Below are 27,179 nucleotides of genomic sequence, written 5' to 3'. Positions count from 1 at the left end.
AAGAATTGCAGCAAGATTCCATAAAGCCATGATTTTCAAGGACAAAATGACCACTACTTAGCTTTGAACTATCCCTCCTGACAGAGAGGACATTGAATGTTCCAGGCTACATACAGTTTCAGAATGCACTCTGCTTGAGTAGCTGTGGGAAAAACACAAATTTGAATGCAAAGTTCTGGCAGTGGATTCATCTGCTAACACACAGCCAACATGTCCTCAAGTTTTTGAAGCTTCAGAAAAAGAAACATGCCTGGGGACCTGTTTCTTCTTCACACAACTTTATTTTTAAATACTAGTTTCTGTTCAGTGAAAACTGTACAGCCTTGACTATTTTAAAAACCTTCAACAGTATGCTGTATGACAAAGACTATTATAAAAAATGAACCAAATAATGTTATTCCACTGAGTAAGTGGAAATGATGCACGCACGTATACACACACAAAACTATCGTGTAAATAGCGAAGTTAAGGGATTTATAAATAGCAAAATCTTTTAATAAAGTATATACATTTTTAGGCTTTTTCTATAAACATATATATATATATAGTGCTCCTAGGAGAGACAAAGTAACTGTGTTCTACATCACAATTTAGAACATAAGATTAGTTGATGTTACTCTAAAGGCCTTTGAGTTTTTTTCTTATGTATGTACATCCTACACAGTAACACTTGCAAAGATGTCTTTTCATGTTAGTTCCTCTTTCAATGTACAAAATCTTTTCACATTACAGTTCCACAGCCCGCAGAGAAACGGGCAGGAAACACAGCACTGCATGCTGAAATAATAAGTGCGATGACAATGTAGAGCTTGTTTGTGGAGTGTTCTGCACTTCACCAACAGATCTACAAATGGAGTATGAGAAACTGGTCAAGACACTGTCCTCAACATTGCTGTCTGCAGCCCTGTCATGGGCCTTTAGATGTACATCAATCAAAAACGATTTTAAGATACGCTGCTCTCACAAAGGTAGTAACATTTTGTTTCAACAGTAAAACAATTTTAAGTTAATAGGACACGGATAGGGCCAGACACAGTATCATTCTGAGCACCTTCTGTAAAGTACTGTGCACTCAACTTCCACTTCTTTAAGGATTATTTTAATGTGGAATTAATATGTTCAGTACCTATCAAAAGCACTGAGCATTTCATAAGGTAAAGCTAATAATGACCAACTCCATTAGCAGTAACCATATCCATTCAAAACCAAACACTACATTGACGATGCTCAGAAAAAAAATACCAAAGGGCCCACATAATTGTGAGTAATTTTTAAACTAATTTCACCTTTAGAACCCTGTAATATGGTGGTGAATTTAAATTAAAACAACAATTCCAAAAATCTCACTCATAAAATTATCATGGGCTGAAAGATCATGATTAGCAAGTAACCCACTGCCTATTTGGGTTTTGATAGTCTTTGCTCAAATAAAAGCTCTGATCTGCCCCCCTCATCCTTCTACGGTTTAAGCACCAAACTTAACATCAGTTGTCCCTTTAAAACCTCCAAGGGTCAAAATGAAGCTGGCCACATACCATTCTACTTCCTTAGGGACATCAATGAGACTAAAAGTGGAGTGTATTGAGGTTAATTAATTTTAGAAATCCCACACTTTGGTGGATTACTCTTTTATTATTAAAAGAAATCCATTTCACATGCCATGTGTTAGGTAACTACTGTGTGTCACGCAAAAGACAGTTTTCCACATTTAGAATTGCTCACAATGAAGCCCTGAGGTAACCGCCTTTTTTCCAGGCAACAGTAATACAGTTCTCTTGACATTTAATCATCCTTTTACAACCTACTCTAGTATATGCAACTTTAAGCAGTCAGTATTGATTATCAATTGCTCCCAAAGATGGGATTTGTCCAGTTGATTTTTTTGTTTGATTGATTGTTTTTAGGATAAAGACTCAGCAGAATGGGCTAATTTGGGTGCAGTGTCTTCTAATGAACATTCAACTGAATTTCCCAGGTCTCCATTCTCATGTCCATCGATACTTGGCTTCTTATCAAACACTGCAAGATAAAAAGAAAGTTTATTTAAGGAAGTGAAGCAATATTGGGAAGGACAAATCAGTGATCCTTATTTCAGAAACTAGAAAGCGTGCTTAAAGGACTACTCAAAGCTAACAGTTTTTTAGCAGAACGTAGTATGTCAGGAAAACAGGAACTGTTTCTTTACCTCTCTAACTTAACAATTGTATCTGATGAAGCCAACAACATTATGTGTTACTACTCCCAGAGGCAGGAAAAGACAGGAATAAGTTTGAATTTCAACCTTTGGAAAAAAATGACCATGAAAAAAATCCATAAATGAATTCAGTTAATTCAGGTGTATCTAAGTAAACCAGGCCAAAGAGTGAGGGACCAACCAGAAGAGCTGACGGTCTATGAGTAGGTTAATTGAATTAACAGTAGATTAATTTCACAATGAATATAAAACCAGTGTTTTCCCTAAATTGGTTTGCATATTGAGAATTAAACTGCATGTAACACATTTTAGAAGGTTTACCTTGTGAAGGTTTGACATCCACATTTGCATCTTTCCTATTAGAACTTGAATTTGCACCTTCCTCCAATTCATCAAGGTATAAACGATAACGGTGTCCACTCTCATCCTCATATTCCACATTTTCATCATCCGAATCAACTTCTGGAGCAACATACACTACTTCAAATTCAATTTCACCTCTCTGAAATGCAATGAAAATTACAAATTTACTTACTACTGCACAGCTACCTAATAGGATTACCAAGATGAACTAGGTTACTAAAACAAATACATTTTACTATTGTAAACACATTTGCAATTGTGTTGAGTATTTTGGACACATATCTGAATTAAGCTTTTACTGACTAAAATAGTACAGCTCTATAGCTAAGCTGTATTTTTTTTTTTACAAAATTATCTGAATTTCTTAGATATAGTCTAATATATTTCAAACAGTGACTTCTAATGAGGAAGCCGTCTGCTAAATTAAACAGACCTGTTAACCGTCTGAAAGAGGCAGGAAGAAGATTCTAGACCACAAAGAAACACTGTTTGGCTGGAGCTGTTCAGTCATAAAAGACTGAAGTGTATGTCACTAAAGAACTATTTCTGTGGGGCAATGTGACAAACTGATTTCCATCAGCCTAACTGAATTAGCCAATACACGCGCTTAACTGAACCAGTACTGGCCCAGCATTTTTCCTCCTTAAATTGCAAGACATAAGAGGATTAAATGTAAGGTGACACAGCCTCAGGAATCACTGCAGCTTAGCATTACACTGTGCTTAACAGTAAACATAAAAATTCAAAGTAATTCAACAGGCAGAACACAAGAAGCACCTAAACGTGCCTATGGATAACAGGTCCCAACTGACCTGTTGGGAAAGAATAGTTACAGCTTCTTTATGTTTGGCATCTCTTAGATTAACTCCATTTACTGCCAGAATAGCATCACCAACATGCAGTCCTCCACATCGATCAGCAGGTTGCCCAGGATGGATTTCGGAGATCAGTATTGGAACACCATGCTCCTTCCCACCCTATTTAAGGAAAAAAAAGTATATTTTAATAAACTGAGATGCCCTTTAACATAAAATCAACATGCAGGTAATTGCTCCTAAAGTGCTTATTTCAACTTCTATTTTAGAAAATTAGAAATCATTCTTCAGACAAAAAGAATCTTTAAGAAGAACACATGCAATGCTTCCTTTAATTCTTCTCCTCACAACAGAATGGAATATTTCAAATATGTACTCAAAGAGTCAAAGGAGGCAATTTTGAATAATAATAACACTATATACTCATATACAAGCTGATGAAAAGCTGAAAACTTCATTAAAAAAAGCCTATCAGGCACCATATTGACTTGTTAGAAACAATATTCATATTTCGAATACAAGTATAACAGTCAAAATTTTTAAAATTTGTTGTAAAAAGTTTATACAGCTTTTTTTAGGTATGAGATGCCAACACAGATACTTAGAAAAAAAAGGTTATAATCACAACAGCTAAGGTCTGGTAGTCAGGTCTTAGATTGCCTCTGCTCTTCTACACACTTACCACACCTGAAATTCACCAATGGCAAGTGTCTATACCTTAAACCTCAAAATAATAAGTTAGACATAAAGTAGCAATTATCTATTCTCTAATCTATCAAAATGTGTCTTCAAGTTCTATGACCATAGCTATGAATTTTTGTATGTTTTTTTCATATGTTCTAACAATACATTTACTGATCCACATATTTTACAGAAGTAGGACTTCAGTGTCATAGAAAATAAATGCAAATATTTACTGTGATTGAAATTCCTAAGCCTTCATGGTCTTCTTTAACTAGCAAAACTTTTCTGATTGGACCAACACCTTGACTCTTCTTTAAGGCATCAGGATCCTAGTTTGATAAAAAACAAACATAGCACGAACACGAATGTGTGAACCAAAAACTGATGCGTTGCAGCATTTTGGGTTTTTTAAATTATATACAGGTACTGGATGAGCAACAGAGTTTTAGGCTAGCTCCAGGCAGGACAACTTACAGTGCCCCGTTACAGAAACAGTATGAAATCAGAAAAGATTCTCCATCATGCACCCCTGATGAGAGTAATTATTTAAATTATTTTAGTGCTGAATGATGCACAACACAGAACTTAACTTCAAAAGAAGGAAATCACCCACATACTAAAAATATAAAGGGACTACATGAAGAAATGCCGATCACTGCTAAAACGTTACATGATGTAAACTCAACTTATAACTAACCAAATGACAGAAGAGGTAAAAAAGTGCCAAAGAAGAGGTTGCTTGCTCAAACCAAACCAAAAGCCATTGAACACAAAACTAAATGCCAGACTAAATAAATCAAAGTATTGGTTTTTGCTTTTGTTAAGTCACTGACAGCATTATGCACACTCTTAAAATCACACACATATTTGTCCGCCAATATTTTGTATGCAATCAGGAACATAAGAAGTAAGACCCACCTGACCAACTAAGGTATTCAGAACAGATCAAAGTAAAGCACTTTCCTGAAAACGTTTGGGTTTATGCACTGAACACTGGGGTGATTAACAGGACATGTGCCACATTGGGTGAGTTCTATGATACCCACAGTGAAATGCTGTTTAAAGGTTTAGTTTTAAAAAGTACCTTTATGAGGAAAGAAAAAACATACCAACAAACAATTATTTTACAGTGTCAATTTATGTGGTCTTTAAAAAAAAAATTTAAATTGACTTCAGTTTAATCTAATCCTAAAAATGTTATTCTTGTTTTTTGTAAGTAAGTTAGCTCCACATTTCGAAACCCAGGTTACAAAATTATACTGTTAAATTTATATTTATAAACACACATAGCAGAGGCTCAGTTTTCAGAAGGACTGGGTGTTCCCAGGTAAGTCAAAGGAATTGTATCATCTTTCCTGTCATCTATAGGGACACACTATTCAGCATGGAACTGTCCCTCAGCATACAGAAGAATTATGCATTTACAAGTGACATTTGAAAGAACACAATATCAAAGTGAAAACAATCACAAAGATGAAGTAACTTGTGTCTGTTTCCCACAAATGGTGGAAATCCTGGAGGAATGGCTTATCTTTTCAACTTACATGGCCTGGTGGTGCTTGCATTGGTCGTTTTAGATCATTCCGACCTCGACACGCTCTAATAACAGTTTTGTGACGGTGAAGGTGTATTTCTGCTTCAAGCTGATTCCACAGCTTGTCATGAGCGGGTCCTTTCATATCTCGGCCCAGTAACTGAATCTGCTGGACCCTACAGAGTGACAAAGAGAGTAAAACAAGATGCTGTATTACAACCAAAAAATCAATGCATTGTACGACTCATACACTTCACGTGGCTACAGCACATAGTCACGCAGCAACTACTGCAAGAACTGTGGGGATTTTATTGCTACCTTTTGTTCAATTAACTGGAAATATGAGACTTTTCTTACTTAGTCTTAACTTTGAACCTGCCTCTGGGGATGCAAAGGAAGAAAACAGCAACAAAGAACATCTCGTGCTAAGGGACGCAGATTGACTTCACATACCTTCCAGCTAGCTCCTTATCTAAATACTTGGCTGCTAGTCTTGCTCCATAAACCTCAGCCTGAAGCACCGCTATGTGTCTACGAAGGGCTTCATTCTCCTTCCTCAGCAACTTCACCTCAGCTTCCAGCTGAGCTTCTTTCACTTTTTCTTTCTTGTTAGCTTCAAGTTCTCTCTCCTTTACAACAGCAAAAAGAGAAAAAAAAAAAAAAGGAAAAATACGTTGAAAAGCCTTTATCCAAGTTAATAATGAAAGAGCACTTACTGTTTCTGCACACACAAACTGAAATTATTCTCCTGCGTACAAGATATGCATGCAGTAAAAAAAAAAAAAAAAGCATGGACTGGCACTACAGCTAGTGGTTTGCATACTATTCTATAAAAAGCTGGCAAAATTTAAGTAGACTAAATATCATCCTTACTTTTTACTGTCTTGCAAATGGAAGATTCAAAGGTAAAGAATACTATTTTTAAAATTAAAGGGTATCTATAAAGCCACTTAATATTTCAATTTGACCACATTCTTTAACTATTTGATGATGATGATGATTACGTCAAGGAAACGTTTAATAACACCATGTGTCCTTAAAATGACAACTCTTTTCATGCAAACAACTGAGAAATGTCCAGCCAGAGACATTTCCAAATTAGAGTCTGAAGACCACATAAATAATGCCAGAGATTCTACACATAAAGATGCCCACCCTGACAAACTTAAGGGAAAATTAGTGCAAAATAGTTTTGTTAAAAAAACCAAAACAAACTAAACAAAAACAAAACCCACACTAAAATCACACTTTAAGCCCTGCCCTCTGAAAAAGGAATTATGGAAACATAAATTAGTCCCACAGTGCTCCATCCCAAATGTACAGAAACGGCATAGTTATTACCTTTTCCGATACCTAGGGCACTGGAGCAAAAGGAATTAGTATGCTCAGATTGCTAATCTACAAAATCTACTTTAAGGAGAGCCCGTTTGATTACTTGTATCTTCATATCTTGCTCTGAATTGCTTTTACAAGGAGAGGAAACCCCCTCACCCCAAATAGGAAACAGGAAAATGGAAGAGACACAGGGTCTAATACTGTTTCCTTTAAAAAATGGCTGACAACTCAAACAACAATAAAAACTAATTTCACCATAATGCATTTTTGAAGACATTTAGAGTACCCAAAAAAACTCTTCTCTGTGCTTGTATCAATTACATTGTTAAGCAAATAAAACCAGGAAGTGCTACTAAAGAAGCAACAGGACAGATACAAAATTTTACAGAACTGGCAAGACAAATCTGTCGTCAAATTGTGAATATGATATTCACTGTCCCAAGCCTGGATATAAACCACTAATATAGTCAATATTACCACATTTGAGAAATTATGCAAGGTTGGTCCTCCCAGAGTTATTTTTACAATAGATACATGTAAGCATTTATAGCTATTTGCCAGAAAGTCAACTCTGAATTTGACGGACTCTACTATCTCTCTCAGCTGTTAAATACTTGTATCAGGTTAGACAGATGAATAGAGAACACCCATGTACGTGTTAGCCTAGCATAGTGCTCAGTAGGAGCAGCACAAAGACTGCTTGAAATTTGCATTTCACTTCCTGTCATTCCCATATGCACATTAGAAAACAAGTCACACAAAGCCACTTATGGTCTCTGGTCTTTGAGTTGAGGTTTGTCTTGTGAGAATGACTCTCTTCAGCAAATCTCTTTCTGAACTGCAGGATCACTCCTAAGCCAAGAATTTTCACTAATCTACCTTTCAAGAATAGGAGTTCTGAAGATTATACCAATTCTTTCTACTATTATTTTGGTCTTGGGCTTTAATTCACAGCTACTGCCAGTGGCCAAAGGGCAATTACCAGAATTCAAGAGTGCAACCATGCTGTGCTGTCTCTGCCACACACCCTGGCAGTGAGAAGGGTCACAGTTCAGATATAACACCTGTTTTACAGTAGCTGCAAAGTCCATATACAGGTACAGTGCCCCTGTTCACTATGTACATATTGCCAATATCACACCAAGGTGTTCTAAACAGGATAGGCTCCCTGTTTGTACACATACTGACTTTTAGAATGTCTTTTATTTGACAAATATAAAAAGCTAAAGACTAGAATTTAAGACAGACATATTCCAACCTGCTTCAGAAAATTGAATTGTTCAAGCAATCCAAGATATTTGATAACACGAGCAAATTCCATGCAGCGCATTTTACTGTATTTATACAAAGTATCCAGCTTACACACTCTCATCAGGACTGAAATTTTCCATTGATTTTCTCTGAATTTGGTTTGTTATTTAAATTAAATTCAAACAGAAAGCCAATGTTACATTTCTAAGTAGAATCACTTTTAGTCATGCATTTTAAATGTTAGACCTAAAATACAAGTAACAGTGCAATCCCGTAGAAGTATTTTCTTGCTATTTTCCCCATTACTACAACTAGTGTTCTATGACTGAGGTGGAAATGGCTTCACACCCAGAAGCCATTCTTTTCTGGACTGTCTCCAACTGATCACCACATGAATTTAAAAAAAAAATAAAAAAAATAAAAAGGTTTGCAATACGGAATCTCTGACGATGTACTGAAAGAACATATCTCGTTTTGAATGTCAGGAGATGTGACAAAAGTCCCAAAAATGTTCCAAAAAATCAAAGAAGTTACAGAATAGTTTCATGTTTTCTAGTGTTGATAGTATGGCACAGGTTCTGAAAATAGAAAACATATTTTCTGTTGGTAATATAAAAAAAAAACTAAACCAAAAATGCAACTGCAAGGTTGAAGATCAAAGCTTACAGCTACCAGCTATCCCATGGCTTTTCAAAAAGCAAATACTGAGTAATGATAATAAAGTATATAAGATAATAAAAGTGGAAACACTTTTTAAAAACCTTTCAAGTCTATCACTGAGAACAACCGAAAGATAAAAGTCACCTTTGCTTCACTTTGTCTTCTTATCTATGTATTATCGTGTTTATATGCTTTTGGCTGTTACACAAGACAGTACATCATATTAAATCAGGCCCATAAAAAGAATAGAGAAAAGGGGAAAAAAAGGAAAAGTTGACAGGATTTTTTTACATACAACATGCAAAATACTTCAGATTACACTCACAGATGTGTACAGTGTTTATGCTTTAGAAATTGTATAACACATTTTTTGAGATACTGCCAGGACAATCTTTCACAACGTCAAGCTTCCAGATATCACCTCAAATTAGCTGTAGCAATAATAAATAAAACATATATAGACTTAGGAAAGAGGGCACCACATCTAGAAAAGAAATTTAAAATGCAAAGGAAATTCTTTACACAGCATCTTGCCAACTGTTAGGAGGAAAGAACAAGCCAGATCTGTTTTGCCAGTTTCTGAGGCCAACAAGCATATAAGTTGTTGCACAAAACAAAAGCACTGCTTAAACATAAAGAAAAATTGGCAATCAGCATACTTACCATTTCATCCACAGAAAGGACAGACTTAAGACAGAAGAAAAGAGTTTCATAATTAGAGAAAAAGGCAACAGAAACTTCAAGAAAATGCAACAACATAAATTATTTACCCCAAAAGACATTCACCAGCAGACTGTATATTTTATTAGAAGGCATAAAGAACAAGCACTCTGCTACAACTGTATTTAGCAACAATTTTGGTATTTTGCAGTAGAAGTTATCAAAAGCTTAGCCTTATTGTAGCATTAAAACCAATATTTTCTCCTAAAATACCAAGTTTCTCTATATAGAATAGTGAGGTAATGCAATATACATGAAGGTATCACAAAAAACCATTCTGCACTATAACATCTGTTATGCAGATAACAGATTTTTTCCTTTCAGAAGGAATAACAAAATATGTGTTACAAGAGGGACACAAAGGACAGCAAGAAGTATCAGAAAAGGTATATCAACTGCAAAACTCGAGAAGAAAATTCAACTAGGCAATTGTATATTTTTTAAAAAGAAGGTGTTACTGTCATTGGAGTGAGATTCACCACTCCTAAAAATGGATTCAGCCTAGACTACATAATGTCATCAACTGCTTAGCAATATAAACATTTTGAAATGTCTTAGTTCACCACTAGGTACAAATTTATAGATTACAGCGTATACATTTATGCTAAGAGTCTACATACAAAAGAAGAGTGTCTGTCTCTCAAAGAAAGCAGGAAGTCAAGTAGTACAGAACTTTATTTCCCCATTACATATTCTGTTGACACAGTCCTTCTTTGCCCTCAGAGGCTTTCTGACTGCCAGAAGGTCAGTACAACAGTTTTTATTTACCCAAATATCACAATTCCCATTTTATTCTTATTTCAGCAGCCTCAGTTTTGCTTGTTCTACCTTCACAGACCTTTACAGCTTGCTTTATCTTGAAGAGTTTAAAGTTGAGGTTCTGTCCATAACTATGGATTCCCTAAAGGTAAAGTAAAGCAAACTCTAAAGACTAGTTCTGATATTTATAAAAAGGAAAAACTAAGGGAAATTAAGGAGAGAACATCAGTCTAAGCTGTTAACAAAATTCAACTTCAGCACAGATAAAATCTGAAACTATGTAGAGTAAAATGTATTTATTGTCACCTGTGGGAAGAAAACTGCTGTCAACAGATTTAATATATCTTTAGAAATTGTTTATAACAAGGTAAAGAGAAACAAAAAGGTTAAGAGTATTACTCTCCATGTCACTCAAAAGTTAAGTCTAACTAATAAAATTTACTCACAGTGATGTGTTGACTTAAAATTTTGCTACATGTAAACCTGTAGCCTAACACTTACAAAATGCTTATTTACAATTTATTTAAGTAATGTTTATTTACAAACCCATAAGAATTATTAACAGCTCTAAATAAATTTCATCATACTTAAGCTATAAATCAGTACAGAATAAATTATGTACAGACAATCCAGAAAATGTTATTCTTATACTGAATATACAAGCGTGTAGCCCTAAGAAGATTCAATTACAGCTTTTGGATCTGAAATAGAAGAATTTGGGTTACTGCTGTTATTCAGTGATTAGCCTAGACATCCTTTAAGCCTTATAGTCTATTACTGTGTTTTACTGTACATTAATTAACAGGACAAAATAGCAGAAGTATCTAATATTCCACATATACTGTGACTAGGTATTTGCAACCCAACTGTGAAGCAATTTTAGAAACAGTCAGAGATAGACTTGGATTCGTGCCAACAGTTAGAAAACATATCTCTATAACACTGTGTTACTTTTCTAATTTACAAAGTCTTAGTGTTAGAGCCTGAATTTGTGCTGTGGTAGTAACAAGGCAGACTAGGCTCTGGCTACCAGTCAGTGCCAACTAATTGCACAGATTAATTATTGTTAACTTTTGGTGTGCTTCGCAAAAGGACTGAGTTTCTAAAAAACATATTGTACAGAATTATCAGTGGTTTACTGAGTTCTTTTACAACAGTCTGCTGCATGTAGTAACTGCACCATCCATGCATTCACAGCACTCTTAAAGAGAAAGAATGACCACAGAGAGAGGACTGTGATGCCATCTACTCTCTCTCTCTTTCTGCATGGCAAACCAATCCCATTCTTACTCTTATCAGACTGTTATTACAATAAAAACAGTTAACTTATCTCACTTTAGGCTTTTGCAAATCTGTGAAAATTTGGTTGTGTCTGTTTATTGGAAACTATTATCTTTGGCAACTTCAGTCTCCAGAAAAGCTCTATAAATCACCAACATATTTTCTTATTTTACTTTAAAAAACCACTATGTAAAAACAACTTCTTAAATTCTAATTCTTTATTCTGACATTATTTATGTTGTTTTTAATGGTTACTAACAACCAACCATAAATATTACTTAAAAAAGAAAAAGTTAACATTTTCAACATGAAAATCTGTAATCAGCTTATTAACACCTTCCAGTGAAAAAATTCAGTCAAGAGAGGGAAAAGAACAATATAATCCTAGATTTAAGCCACCACACTCACCAGTTTTGCCTTAATAGCCCCAGAATCAACATTCTGACCAGTCTTGGCATGTAGCTGAAGCTGAACAGCATGGAGTTGCAAAAGCTGATCATGCACTTCCTTTTCCAACACTGCTTTCTCCGCCTGCGTTTCTGTCAGTTCAGACTTCAGATCAACTAACTGTGCCTGTGAAGATATAATCCATCATAGTAATGAGCAATGACTAAACAGAGTCACCAGAACTATGATACATAACACATCATTTGTTGGTACATGCATGTTATACATGGTGTATACAGCTAAGAGCACACGCTCTTCCTCTGTAGCCCAACCTAAGCACTGGATCATTTGCAGAATTTTCTCCCCAACTGCCACAAAATTAATTTACCCACAAAAGCAGCATCAAACGGCCCTACTGCCAAAAGCAACAACAGCTGAGTTCTTCCTCATGCAGACAATGGCATGTGATGCTGATGTCCACTCCAAAACAGGGAAATGGCATTAAACCTATGTAGGGTGTACAACCGTACCAATGTAAACACAATTTTAAACTGTAATATTATTAAATCTTAATGAAAAATATTGATCAAAGCAAAATGGCATTTATTTATGCAATGCTGAAATCAAATAATCTTATTTACAATTGATCTATTATCAACAGCTTAACTGAAACAGCAAATTAGGTGGGTAAACCAGAAGCCACAAATTAGCATGCCCCTAGAATGGACATGTAGAAAACAAAAAACAGCTAGTAACTCTTGAAAAAGTGGTTTCGAAACATTTTAAAACCAGTTTTCATGTAGGGTTTATATCTGGAATAAAAGAACAAGTTTACCGAGTTGCTTTTATCCTCAAGTTCAATTAGCATTTTATAAGACAAGATAAATATATATGAGATTTAAAGCTACTACTTACCAAAAAAACCACTCCCAAATACAATTTCAGGGGATTTTTAGCTAAATTCCCAGAGCATATTTTTGCTACCAAAAACTTTGGAACTGAAGAGCAAAAAGGAAAAGCCACTAACTCTAAAAAAAAGCCCTCTCATATTAAAGCAGGGTATTATAACAACATTATACTAATGTTCAAATTCACAATGAATATCAAGTTGCAAGTTGCAATGCTCACCCCATTCAACTACATAAATCACTGCTATAAAATGTCTGTATCAGTTAATGAAAAAAAAGCAGGAAGGATTTGACTATCAGTAGGGAGTACTTACTGGGTCTAACATTAGGTACATAACTTAAAGGGACAGCCTCCTTAAGCTTCCAGAGTAATTCAGACATAAGTAGGCTTTTCCAGAGGTGATTCAGAGCACCCAAATTAAAGTGCAATTTGATGAGATGGGTCAAGCCAATCTCCAGTTTGCTGCTGCCGACAAAAACATCTCCCTTCCCACGTTTAGGTGGAGCCTCAACAAACCAGGCTAGCATTTACTTTTTGCCAAGGAATGGAGCTGCATGCATTTCCACCTTCCAACTGCCAGAATGACAAAAAAACTTGGAAAATTTGTAAACCCTTGCAGAACTCCAAAGCAGAAATTGCCTTCTACAGAAAGATGATACTTTAAATATCACATAGCCAAATAGTTTCAGAGAAATGGGTTACTTATAAAACTGCACTGTTTTCCCCAGTGACGAGCCATGGTTACAGTCTCTCTGCTGTGGATTATCTACCCTCCAACAAAAGCAGACACACACCTGAACTAATGTATCAAAAGAAAATATCACTGGCATAAAAGGTAATGATATGGTACAGAGCAGACAACGAAGACTTTAATAATGAAGGCACAGTTTGTCCCAGTCATACTTTCTGAATAAGAGTATTTTGTTATTATTACATAAGGTACATATCACTTCTACTCAAAAAAAAAAAAAAAAGACCACTAACGTCTTCCTCCTTTCTAACAGGTACTTACAGCTCACATACTGACTTTTATTGCTTTTTTTATACATGTAAACACACTCTCTCATCTGTTCTAATTCAAAATACCCGTAGAAGGGCAAAGTGGCAGAACAGATAAATTAGAGCAGTTTAATATGTCCAGCCTCACTTAGTAGAGAATGGCAGACAAATCAGAGTTCTGGTGAGGGAAAAAAGAAATAAATTTATTTCCCTGTGCAAATTACAAAGACCAATGACAGCTACCAGTTTTGTGGCATGAATGATGCTCCAAAAGTATCACAAAAAGACTGTCAAACTCATAATAAAAAATAAAAATTGTACTCTGTATATGACCTATGGTTTAAATTCATGTCCTGCTGTTTTTATCATAAAATGGCCTGGTATGAAAGGGATTGTACAGATCCTCTAGTTCCAACCAGTCTGCCATGGACAAGGACACCTCGCACTAGACCAACTGCTCAGAGCTCCATCCAACCTGGCTTTAAACACTTTAAGGGATGGGGCATCTACAACTTCTCTGGGTAACCTGTTCCAGTGTCCCACCACCCTCACAGGAAAGAAATTCTTCCTAATATCTAATCTAAACCTACTGTCTCTCAGTTTGAAACCATTCACCCCTGTCCTGTCTCTACATGCTCTTGTAAAGTCTCTCTCCATCTTTCTTGTAGGCTCCCTTCAGGTACTGGAAAGCCTTCATAAATAAAGAGAAGAAAATAAAGAGAGCAAAATGAGAAATAGTATGAGCATACATCATGGAAATAATCTGTTTACACATTGTGAAAAGTCACAAATCTATCCCCAGGTACAGATGCAGACACAGGAGACATTCCAAAATGCAAACACAGCAAAGCTGGTTTCAAATCCTGTGATCACTTCTATGAAGGCTGACAAATCTTTATATTATTTCACAGAAGTCTCGTCATTCTCTGCTTGGCCAGCTCATTTAATTTTCCTTTATTTTACTCTTACTAGCACAATTTTTTACCCAAATTCCCTCAATTTGTTATAAAGGAAACATATGGAAAGACTGCTGGAAATTCAACAGCTCTATATTCAATTTTGGAAGCTACTCAGTAAAAACCAGACAGGGGGCAGAGACAGCAGAGGAAATGACGAGCACGAACAAGAACTATCAGTAAGGCCATTCCTTCCTAGAGCATCATTCACTGCAGGAGGCAAGGGTTCTACAGGAAAAGATGGTCCCAAATAATACAATTTTAATATTTCAATTTGTATAAACACAAGGATAAATTAATGTTGCACAAGCAACTGTACTAATCCTTCACTGGCAGCTTTTTTGGATGTATTCTCCAATAAGACTGTCGAAGAGAAATGTCACGTATATTGATGGTCACATGCAACTGCTCTAGAATTTGCAGAGAAGTCAGCTGTGGGCAGAAGTAACAAACACCCAGTCACAGGAGACCATTGAGTTTCAGGGTCAAGAGCGTTCAGGAAAAGCCATCAAACAACAAACAGAGAACATAAACTTTCCTTGGGGAACAATAAGGGGCAGAGGGTGAAGAGAAGGTAGTGTGTTTACTTTCATAACATCCCTTTAACTGTAACTTGCTGATTCAGCCAAAAATGGAACTCTTCTGGGCAGTATCCAACTGTGCAGATTAGTACTTATCACTCATTAGCAAGTACCACACTGCAAGGTTACACCTGCTAACTCATTTGTGTCTATGCCCCAGCCAACATGCAGCTAATAGTACAACAGGACTGTGGTTCATGGAACTAGGATTTAATCATGAAAACCTACACCTAGACCTAGATGAATCAAGGACACAGGACATGAGAGATAGAATTTGCACAGCTCTTTTTTTCCTTTTATTCTGACATATGTTGGTAAAGTCAATGCCTTTTGAGATATGCTCATCTGTCTCTGACTCACTGAAGTCATGGATATTTTCCTCTGACTAAGATCTGTAACTGGAACTCGGTGCCAATGGCAATAGGAAGTTCTGGTCTGGACCTTACAACAGAAGCCAAAACTTACTGAAGTCAACTAGAAAATAAGCAAGTTTCTTAGTTATTAAAGGAAGTCAGGCTCGTTTCAATTCTCCGCTTTCCCCACCTCTCTTGTCATGGACAACTTTTCCTGAAGTGCTCTGAAAAATGCTTCAGTTAAGCACTGCCTGCTAACTGAGAACTCAGAGAAGTTATGTAAACGAGTCAGCATGGAAAACATTAACCAAAAAAAGAACAGCATTACTGACATCACTTATTCCTAAGTACCTCATTCAAGCTTGTTCCCTAATTTATCAATAATTATTAAACACATTACTGTTAATTCTTTGTACTTATTGTCCCTAGTCCATACACTGTCAAGTACACAAGACATGCTTCTTGGTTTCTTACCTTTTTTCTCCTCACTGTTCAGAATAAAAAAACAAACACAACAAACTAACCTTTAAGAGTGATCTGATCTGTCTGTGGTGCAGGGAGAAAAGCCTGGTTTTCCTTCTCCTCCACAAAGTACTAGTAAACACAGGGTATTTCAGAAAGAGCTACTGCTTCAAATTATCGCACAAGCTATTTCTAAATTCCACATGAAAGTCTATATTTGAGTAAACTGAAGATCTTAGTCAAATTCACCAAATAGTACAACTCAGTATTTATCTTCCAAACAATCTAACGTACAGATGACACCAGAAAAAGAGTTTTGAAAGGCTAACTAAATATTTACTCAGTTTTGGGGCATACTTTGTCATTTAACAAGTATTTTGTATTTCCCATTAGTTTATAACATATCATATAATTTTTTCATATCATAGTCTGAACTCTCAGAAAAAATACTCATTTAGTCACCTGTATACTTTTCATAGAAAAGTGAGCATTAGAATAACTAACCAAAATTATTTATTTCTGTAAGATCTCAGAGATACACTCAAAGATCATATAATAACTTTATACATTGAAAAGATTAAAAATGTGACCTTGTCCTGAACAATTTACAATGTAAATAAGTGAAGGAAACGAAGAAAAAATGTAAGATAAAGAGAAGCACAAATGCAGAGCTATGTGTGTGTAGAAGTGCACAACAGGAAGCAGATAGATGGCAGCTAAAACCACAACTTACTGCTCATACCCATCACTGCTTGAATGAGGCACTAAGATACAGCAATACCACAACCTCTTTAGATATAAAGCATCAGAGGGAACACAGAAACAGAGTAAACGTAAGAGAGTGGGATGATGATGACTAACAGGTCATGTCAACAGGAAACAAACCCTCACTACTGAAAGGGAAACCAGCTGCAAGGGGTGAGAGGCAAACTGAGAGATGGCATCATTAGATAAAATGATGACTGTTTTTGGGGAAAGCTTTTTCATTTTCTGAGCTATCACTGCAAGAATTTCTGCAGTATGGACAAGAGTTTTCTTTGAGCTAATAGATACAAAATCAACCTATGACTTATCCATTTCCCAGAGAAGAGAACTCAAAATACAGCCAAACTGAATTGGAAAGGTGGGCCATAGGCCTGAATAGCAACACAGTGGCATTATTCACCACACCAATTAAAAATGAGAGGAAGACCTGAAATCCCTCAAAGTGTAACGAATGCATTTTTTGGTATATGAATTTCTAGCTCAAAAAAAGACTAAGCATAATCCACGTATTAGAAAACTCATATTTTTCAGCAAAGAAAAGAAATACACATACAAAATTATCCATCATATTCCCAGCCTCCAGTGACTAAAAGTCATAAGCTGAACACTCATCAAATGCCTTTAAAGTTTTCGTTTAATTTCAGGCCTTCAGAGTCCACCTAAATCATTCTCATATCAAGCCTTCTAAACTCATAAAGGTCTGAAAACTGTCTTTCTAAAGCGAAAGATTATTTTTCCCACCATATAATCTCTCAATGCCAGCACTTAATTTCAGAATTTCTTATTTACCTAAACAAGACAGTCTAGTGCCATCATTTTATCTCTATGTCTACATTTCTCCCCATTTTGCCTTCCTTCCCTCTTGAACTGAATTAATTTTCAAGATTCAAACCAAGCTGTTAAAGAGGTAAAGGTGTGTATGATTGAAGTTCCTACAACATACAAGTTTTGCACAAAACAGCTGCTAGTAGTAAAGAGTGAGGGACTAGTGCCCTCACAGAAGGAAAAGTGGGACGAGTCAGATCTTCAGCTAATTTGTTTAATCTACCCAGAGACAGGAGGCAACAGCCTGGTGGTGCAGCACAAGTGCAGTTCTGATCTTGAGACTGAGCTGCTCTCTGTGTCCAGCCAACTAACCAAAAAACATAGGTAGATGAAAAGGCAAAGGATGCTGTGACGTGGAAACTCGCAGATCATGGGAGAGAACGGGGAGTGCCTGAATCAGAAGGTTTTAGTGACTTGAGAAAGTGCTCAACACTTCCATTAGGACAAATCACTCCCCACAAATCAGCAGGGCACAAGATTTCCAAGCTCCCTTGATTCTGTTACTAATAAAATACCTCCACTATATATACACATATTTTTAATAGCTAATTTTACAGGACAAATCCCTATCAATCTTGCCAAGGCATCAAACCAAAATTCACAGACAAATCAAGTAAATGAGATGGTTTTACTTCTTCAGAAGAATGTCCTCATGTAATCTACACCTGACTCCAAAACGTTTACCAACATACATGTTTATACATTTCAACATTGACTCCTGATCAGGACTATTACCTTTCCGATATAGAGGCTGCAGGATCTGGGATCATGAAACCCAACAGAGCATACTACAATGCTTATGCCCCCATATATGCACAAAAAAGCAATATAAATATCAAGATATGACACTAGCATATTTGCCTAACATTTCATTCTGGGGGCATTTTTTTAAAGACAGAAATGTCATTTAAATTAAAAAAAATCCCTAATTATGCTTTACAAACAACAAAATCATTATTCCTAAGTGTTCCCATAACATTAGACAAATGCAGGACAGAAAACAATTTTTCAGGATGTGACAGCTGCAGCTCTTACAGCCTGAGGCCTAAACACACTCACAGACACCCAAGTGGCATTGGTTCAACAACAACAAAGCCTCCTGTGCACAGTTATAAACCACACAACCCACCTACTACCAAGTTTTCAGGGGGAACTCTAACTTTGCATCAGCCCCCTGATGGGAAGCAGCTGAAGCTCTTAATGATTATGTTTCTCTAACTGCTACAAAAAAGGACTGTCTCCATTATCTCACCAGCATCACTTCACCACTTTGTCTACAGCTCTCCAAAAGACAAGAACACTCTACCCTTCCTCAGTCTTGACTATTTGGTTCTTCCTGTCTGCTAAGCAACATTTGCTGCAATTTCTCACACATCCCTACTAAGTTTAATGGACTGTTTTGAATAAGAAACCATGAAACAGATCAGAGCCCTATAAATCTCACTGTGCTCCTTGCAAAACTAAACAATGTGACAGCACTGTCCAAAATGTTTCTGAATAGATGATTCACTTAGGAGCCATAATTTTTGATGATAAATCCCCCCCAGTTTTAACATAATGCTTACCACTTGTCAATGATGCCGATGTTTCAAGAAATTATTTGAAAAGACTGTACTGACAAATTTTTAAATTATATTAAAAGTTTTTATTTCATTTTTATTATGACCCCAAAAAGGACACATGACTTAAATTTTTAGCTAAAGCTTTAAATTTAATAAAATGCTCTTTATCGTGTGGCTAATAAGAACATGAATGACAAAATTGATGATTACTGATTCCCTAAATAAACATTACAGTTACAGTAGCATAGCTATGTAAGTAGTCTTGGTAAAAATGCAGTGTATGACATTGAAGACGCAAATGAACTGTAAATAAATTTAATCCACTTTTATTATATCTCATACAGATTACAAAGCACATGAGACAAATTAACCTCTCTGTTTCTTAGATTCTATTCTGGTCCTGACAAAACATTCAAAAGACCGGTCAGCAAATTAAAAGGATGCAAAACAACATTCCTCCTTTTTTATCTTCTCTGCTGAAGATTAGTTTTGGACACATAATTGTTTGCACACTTTTCCTCCCAACAATTAAAAGATAATCATAATACTACATGTAGAGCATCTTAAGAATTTGGTTTCCATTTACAAAAATGGATACATCAACCACCATTTATACACCAGTCACTGACCTTTTTCAGCTCTATCATTAAAATACCTGTTACTGCAGCAATCTCTTACCGTTTTCACTTTGCTTTAGGTACTGTTTCTTGCTACTGTTTTACTTTGTATTTGACTGTTTCATTCTGTTTACACCTACTTACAGAAGCACAAATTACTTTTTTTTTAATCACTACTTGTACACTTCACTACCAGTGACAAATTTCTGACTGCCTCACAAAGACTTTTTTTGTCAGGTTGCCCATGCTTCTGATTGTTTATTAAGAAGACACAAATCTGTTCTTAGAAACCATGTTGGTGGTTTTATTACCGTCATTATTTTGAAAGCCATACTAGCTATGCAGTGTAATTCAGGAAATAAAACTATGAAATATAAACTACAATGCTGGTTCCCTCTCAATTTCTTTTTGGCAACTCCCAACAAATGAGAGAGAGAAAAGGAAAACCCTTTCTAAATGCAGACTGAAAATGAAGTAAGCTAGTTCAACTTGCATAGAATTCCAGGGCTTCTGATACAGGAAAATATGAATTAAGTAGAGGTGACCTCTTTAAAAGAGCTTAATTATTCTGATAAAAGTTATATGTATCAAACTAATGACAATTTAGCATATAAACCAACTGGAAAATGCATATAAATCCATATTTCCACTTCCTGAATATGTGAAAACTGTTCACATTTTAGGATATAAAATAAGCTGGATCAAATATCATTTTTGTGGTTTTTTCAAAAAACCACACTATGTCCAGTACCAACAGATTCTATCCAAAAGAGAAAAAGTACTAAGAGTCAAAAGTACAATCAATAAAATAACACCTCCCTAAATACTAGAAATATTAATGAAATGTGAAAAAAATTAAACAAGTTCTTGCAACTATGCTCCCAGTTTTATATGCATATTTCATATGGAGCAAAGAAATATCTTGATCTTCAACAAGTGAGTTTCTCAGTGCAAGATAAAGGGGAGAGGGTGAAAAAAATCCAAACAGACCTTCCGAAGAAGGTGAAAGGTCCTACCTTGGTTTAAGAAGTACTATCAAACAACAAAGCAGGACTACAGCTCTGCAGTGTGCCCTGTAAGACAGACTCACACACTGTATGAAAAGTCATCACACACACAAAGCCACCTACATCTAGCTTTTTCAGTTTGCCATTGGGAGGGTTTATATATAATTTTTATATATATACACATATATATTACCTACATTATTCTACATATGCTTTAGCTGAAACAGCAAGGAGTTATTTACAGAAGAATTCAGCTTATAGAAATATGTTCCTCTAAACCTGCTGATTCCAAGTTAATCACAGACATAAAAGTACACAGGCAATTAACTTCTTAGACATATATATTTTCTTTAACTTCAGCATGCATATTGTCTTAACGCAACTGCCAAGATACAGGGTGTGCTCCATCAGACATTCCTTTCTAGCTTGTTCATTTAAAATTGCAGAATCAGATTGGCAAAGTGCCAGATTTAAAGTCAAGCTCAGTCTTCACTGGCACATTGACCTACTAACTTTATTTCTACAGTACTGCACTACACGGAACTTTTGGAAATGGACATTCAGACAACGCCATAGTCAAGTCACAGTCAAACAGGAAAACCAAAAGCCTGTTAACTGCTTCTCAATTAAATACCTACTGAAATCTCACACACTGACTCCCAGCCTGCATCTGCTGATTTATACGGCTTTCCAAGTGACAGAGCACCACAAAAAATCTCCTTTAAAATAGCTGTCATCTCCTTTTGTTCTAAAAGCCTGAGGCCCTGACTGTCCTCCATCAAGATACACTTCGCTATTTTTTCATAGTGAAGCTGATCTCAGAAAGGACAGTGGCTTCTATTGCCTAACACTTTTTTAAGCTTTGATAAGCTACTTAATTCAACTTTGTCCTACTGTGACCAGGAGCAAAATCATGAAAACAAGTCCTCCTTCCCTGTCACACCACTAGTTTAATTTAAGACTGCAAATGTTATTAGCACAGTAGTATGTTTATGAACTTTCACCAACCTAATGCACCAGTAAATTTATTTGCATACATCCCCCGTGCATCTGCCATACCTTCAGGCTCCTGCTAAAAATAACTTACCCCTGAATTGCCAACATATGGCTGCCTCTTTGGAAACTACCATGTTCCTGGAACACATCTTTCACTATTCAGGAACATCCCTCATACAGTATTTTATCCGGATTCAACTCTCTAGCAGTAGGTGTACACCAAGATGGCAAAAACTTTTTTGAAAAGTCCTACAGCAGGAGCTTCCATCCACCAAACTAAGCTGTGCCTCTTAAAACCAATTGTACGAACCAGAGAATGCATATTAAGCTGATAAAGTGGATAAATTAAAGCCTGAACTGCATTTCTTTATTCTTGCCTGTAATATTATAATAAGACCCAACAATTTTGGTCAAGGAAATGGAATCCACAAACAATAGAACAATATTCATAATTTTTTGTTATTTTTCTTTATGAAATAGTATCAGTCATTCAGTAAGACAAGATCAGGCAAATGCAGCTGCAAGAGTAAGTTTAATCAAACTTAGCTTCAGTCAAAGTATTATTTTAATTCAAACAGAGGCGTATTTCTGAAGATGGATCTTATTGGCTTGAATAAGTGTTTGTACCTAAGTAAACTCATCAGTGATGACATTTTTACGAATGTGATGAAAGCTTTGTATAAAAAGTACAAGTAGTATAAAACTACACTTGTGGGTTATTAAGAAATGACCACAATCTTAAAACTTACATTAAATACAGTAACTTGCATTATAAAAAAAAAACAAAACACTGATCACACCCTAAGCTCCAGTATTAACGTTAGTGATTTCTTTCAGAATACGTCACTGTACCCTTCATGTTGGACACTGTGGCTTTCCACTAGACATCTGTGCACATGAAAAGACAAGACACTCACTTTAAACAGAGCAGCTCCATCTTTTGGAGATTTTCAATGGCAGCTTTCATTTCAAGTTTATGACTTCAATAAACATGAAGTCCTAAAATTAGCAACCTTCAAGGCAATACTAAAATCTTCTAAAGGTCTACTTGAAAGAAAAAACCTCCTTTATATGTATAAGGCCTAATATTACTCCTAGTAATAAAAATATTCCACAAAATAAAAGACTTTTTATTCACTTCAAAAGCATTCACTCTAGACCAGCAGTATCATTTTTATCAAACAGTTACCTCATAGACACAGATATACACAATAATTATGCTAATTATTAACAACTGTGCTCCTTTGCTCTTCAACTCATGCGATTTAGGTATAGATCTTCAGTTCCTTAGGTGCCCCTGATAATTTCTTAAAGATACAAAATCTTTCAGGATCTGAGTTATATAATTTCTTTTAAAAACATTTAAGCTTGAAACAACCTTTCAAAGAAATATTTACCAAGCACCAAGCACCAATCCATTCTCTTAAAATATCCTGAAAACTCACCTGGTTTACAGGTCTGTACACAAAACCCGCCATCCCCGCATAATATGCAATAAACACTGATTATCTATCTACTCACAAATCTTATTTTACTACACTTATACAATTAAGCCTACAGTATAGGTTGATAGTGTATATATATGCAACATAAAGACAAAGAACATAAACATCACCACAGTAAGCATTCTGCTGAAATAAAGAATGTGATTAAAAAAAATCCTAGTTTAACCAATTCTTTGCTCTACTCTGAAATATTCTAAACCTCTTTCCCATTACAATGTCTTCATACCAGGAAGAAACCTGAGTAAAATCAAAGCCAATCTACTTACTTTACTTCCTACTGAAAGGCATCCCTTCAGAAGACTGCTTGAAGACTCTAGAATTCCTTTATTATAATACGTGTGACACAAAAAAATGAAAGAATGGAATTCTGTCTATTGAAGCTCTTACAAAGCACGTATCTTCATGGTTTCTCAGAATTTCCCCCCTTACTCCTATATACTTACAAGCTAGTAGAACAATAAATAAAGCTTTAAAAAGTATGGCCTCCAACAGATACTGAAGAAACTAGAGGGCTTTAGCCCAGGGAAAAGGTAACTGAGGAAGAAACATCAACAGTCTTCTAATATGTTACTGAAAGACAAGCAGGCAGTTCATATTCCTGCCTGTTAAGGTCGAGACAAACGACAACACTTACTAAACCAAAGATGATTAGATTGGACAGATATAAAATGACCACAAAGTTTCCAAGAATCTCCTTCCAGAGCACTCCAGTTCTTGCACAAGCCAAAGGACCCTGCCTCTCAGCAGCATCAGCACCAGACAGCTTGGCTCTGTCTGGTGCTTCTTTCTTCCCACCCCGACTGAAACTCTGGATCAGGCAGGAAGAAAACTTTCCAACAGGAAGGACAGTTACTATTCTTCTGACAGAACGTGTGACCTCTGCTAATATCTTCAGTCACTAAGCTTGGCAGAGAGCTGTTTGATCTGCTTTGTAGTGTGAAGGGACAAGAGGACCTGTCAAAGTCCATCCCCAGTCCATTTTTATGTTTTCTTTACTTGTAAGGAGGAACAATGTCCTCATTTTGACTACTGAGACTAAGCTTTAAGCACCTCGATCTTGTCTTTGTCCCCTTTTTAAAAAAGGCTTCCCAAATTCACAGAATCCACTAGGACCTCTAGATTGAGTCCAAGCTATGACCAAACACCACTCTGTCAACTAGACCATGGCAACAAAGTGCCACGTCCAGTCTTTCCTTAAACATCCCCAGGGATGGTGACTCCACCATCTCCCCGGGCAGCCGATTCCAATGTCTAAACAGCCCTTCCCACGAAGAAATTCTTCCTAATGTCCAGCCCAAACGTTGCCTGGCACAGCTTGAGACTGCGTCCTCTCATCTCGGCTCACCAGGGACTCAATGCCAACAGCAGACAAGTTAGCAGCATCTGTTGCTCAAGACTCCTGTTTTCCACATCCAAGAGAACTCCTTTGGCACGCACTGCTCCATGCCCGCGCTGGAACAACCAAACCCAGAGGGAGGATCGTCACGGCCAGGCCCGAATCCTAAAGCACGGGGCCTGGTTCATCCTCTCCAGTCGCTCGCAGGGAAGGGGCAGGAAGAAACCCGGCCGGGCTCTCGCTGCCCTGGGGCACGGCTCGGTCCCCTCCCCGGGCACCCCCGGGGATGCGCCCCGGCCCCGCATCCCGCTCACCTCCAGCTTGTGGTTGATCTGGGACACGGTCTGAGCCTTGTGGCAGAGCTGCGCGAAACACGAGCTCAGGCTCGTCATCTTCTGCCGCCCCTCGTACGTGATGTCGGCCTGGTCGGGGTCGATCTCGCCCAGCAGCAGGTCCACGTCCACGAACGCCTTGTCGAACTCCTTCTCCAGCACCTCCAGCCAGCGGAACATGGACACGCCGCCGCCGCCCGGGGCCGGCCCGGCCGCGCCCGGACCGCAGGGACCACCGCCCGCCGCTGACATTCCACCGTTGCCGCTGCCGCCCCCTGCCTTCGCACGGCACTGCCCCGCCGCAGCCGCTCCCGCCCCTCAGGACTCGCCGCTCCCGGTCCCGCTCCCGGCGCTGCTCCCGGAGCAGCCACGCAGGGAGCGCGGGCACGCGCGTGCGCGGCGGCCGCCTGGCGGTGTGGCAGGCAGCACCTGCCGAGCGCCGAGCCCCCGATCGCGCCCCGGCCGCGCCGGCAGGGGGCGCTGCGGTGCCGCCCAGCGGGGGCGGGAGGGGCGGAGGGGCCGGGGGCGGGAGCGACTCGTGTCCGTCTGTCCCCTGTCCTCCTGTCCCTGTGTCCCCATGTCCCCGGCCTGGCCCCCGGGAGCGTCCGCGCCCGCGCCCGACCCCCGCAGGCAGCGGGCGTGTAATTGTAATTATAGCCACTTTTGTATTGACATATAGTCCATAGAAGACCTATGCTAAGTTTGTACATGGTGAAGAATAAGAATGTGGACCTTGCCCCGAACAGCTTACAATGTATATACGTGAAGGAAATGATGAATAAATGTAACATAAAGAGAAGCATAAGTGCAGAGGTATTTGTGTATAGAGGTGCACAACAGGAAGCAGACAGATGGCAGCTAAAACTGCAAGTCACCACTGCTTGAATGAGACACTAGGATACAGCAATATCACAACCTCTTCAGATCTAAAGCATCAGAGGGAACACACAGAAACAGAGAAAACTTCAGATGGTGACTAACAGACCATATTGACAGGAAACAAACCCTCACTACCAAAAGGGAAACCAGTTGCGAGGGTTGAGGGGCAGACAGAGATGACATCATTAGATAAAATAATGACAGCATTTTTGGGAGAAGCTTTTTCATTTTCTGAGCTACCATTGCAAAAATTTCTGCAGTACGGACCAGGGTTTTATTTGAGCTAATAGATATAAAATCTATTTATGACTTATCGATTTCCCAGACAAGAGAATTCAAAATAGAGCCAAACTGAATTGGAAAGCTGGATCATTCTTATGTATATATGGTTATTTTTATATATAAGGGAGGAGGAAGAGAGGAAGGAGAAGAAGAGGAAAGAGAAGTCTTCATCACTGTATTCACTGATGTGATGAGCAGGTGCAAACCATACGGCAGGATTTGCACCAACACATCAATTGCTTGTGCTCAGAAAAGATGCAGACTTGCAAGTATTGCATAAAATCATAGAACCATAGAATGTTAAGGGTTGGAAGGGACCTTAAAAATCATCTAGTCCTAACAGCCCCTGCCATGTGCAGGGACACCTCTCACTAGACCAGGTTGCTCAAGGCCTTGTCCAACCTGTCCTTGAACACTGAGAGGCATGGGGCATCCACAACTTCTCTGGGCAACCTGTTCCAGTCTCACCAGCCTCACAGTAAAGAATTTCTTCCTGATATCTAACCTAAATGGACTGCCCCTGTCACCTTTGCATCTCTAGAAGCACCAATGAATGCAGTTATACCCAAATAAAAGGTATTTGCTTTTTTTTTTTTTAGCTCATCCTGGTTCTGACAATGAAACAAATTTCAGGGAACAAGCTACCCCTACACGGGTGCTTTCTCCAAGACGTTCACCTTGGCTTCAGCTCGTCTCCTTCGAAATACTGCAATACTGCAACTCTGATGTTGATTTCAGCTGGAGCTTTATTAGCAGGTCTTGTGGAGAACATGTGCAGCTTTGTTTTATTGCATTGAAGTCGTAATTCCACCTCAAAAGAGAAAAAAGAA

The 27,179-nt window shown here is 37.6% G+C and overlaps 1 protein-coding gene across 2 annotated transcripts; it reads right to left on the bottom strand.

Annotated features, from left to right (window-relative positions):
• Positions 1–1,591: 1,591 nt before the first annotated feature.
• On the bottom strand, positions 1,592–25,570 carry GOPC (golgi associated PDZ and coiled-coil motif containing). 2 transcript variants are annotated; one of them, XM_064649689.1, is made up of 9 exons: positions 25,171–25,570; positions 12,005–12,169; positions 9,500–9,523; positions 6,044–6,219; positions 5,601–5,766; positions 4,290–4,385; positions 3,370–3,534; positions 2,516–2,696; positions 1,592–2,019 (listed from the first exon to the last, which is right to left on the bottom strand). In XM_064649689.1, the coding sequence occupies exons 1-9, from the start codon at positions 25,438–25,440 to the stop codon at positions 1,901–1,903; spliced, it is 1,362 nt and encodes a 453-aa protein (XP_064505759.1). In that variant the 5' UTR covers positions 25,441–25,570; the 3' UTR covers positions 1,592–1,900. The 2 variants fall into 2 exon arrangements, with proteins under 2 accessions (XP_064505759.1, XP_064505760.1); XM_064649690.1 differs by lacking the exon at positions 9,500–9,523 and having other exon boundaries at positions 25,171–25,525.
• Between the last annotated feature and the right edge of the window lie 1,609 nt (positions 25,571–27,179).

The sequence above is a fragment of the Pseudopipra pipra genome, chromosome 3 (genome assembly GCF_036250125.1).
Source record: "Pseudopipra pipra isolate bDixPip1 chromosome 3, bDixPip1.hap1, whole genome shotgun sequence".
In the NCBI taxonomy this organism is placed as follows: Eukaryota; Metazoa; Chordata; class Aves; order Passeriformes; family Pipridae; genus Pseudopipra; species Pseudopipra pipra.
Note: the sequence above shows the minus strand (reverse complement) of the source record. Positions and strands in the feature narration are given on the sequence as shown.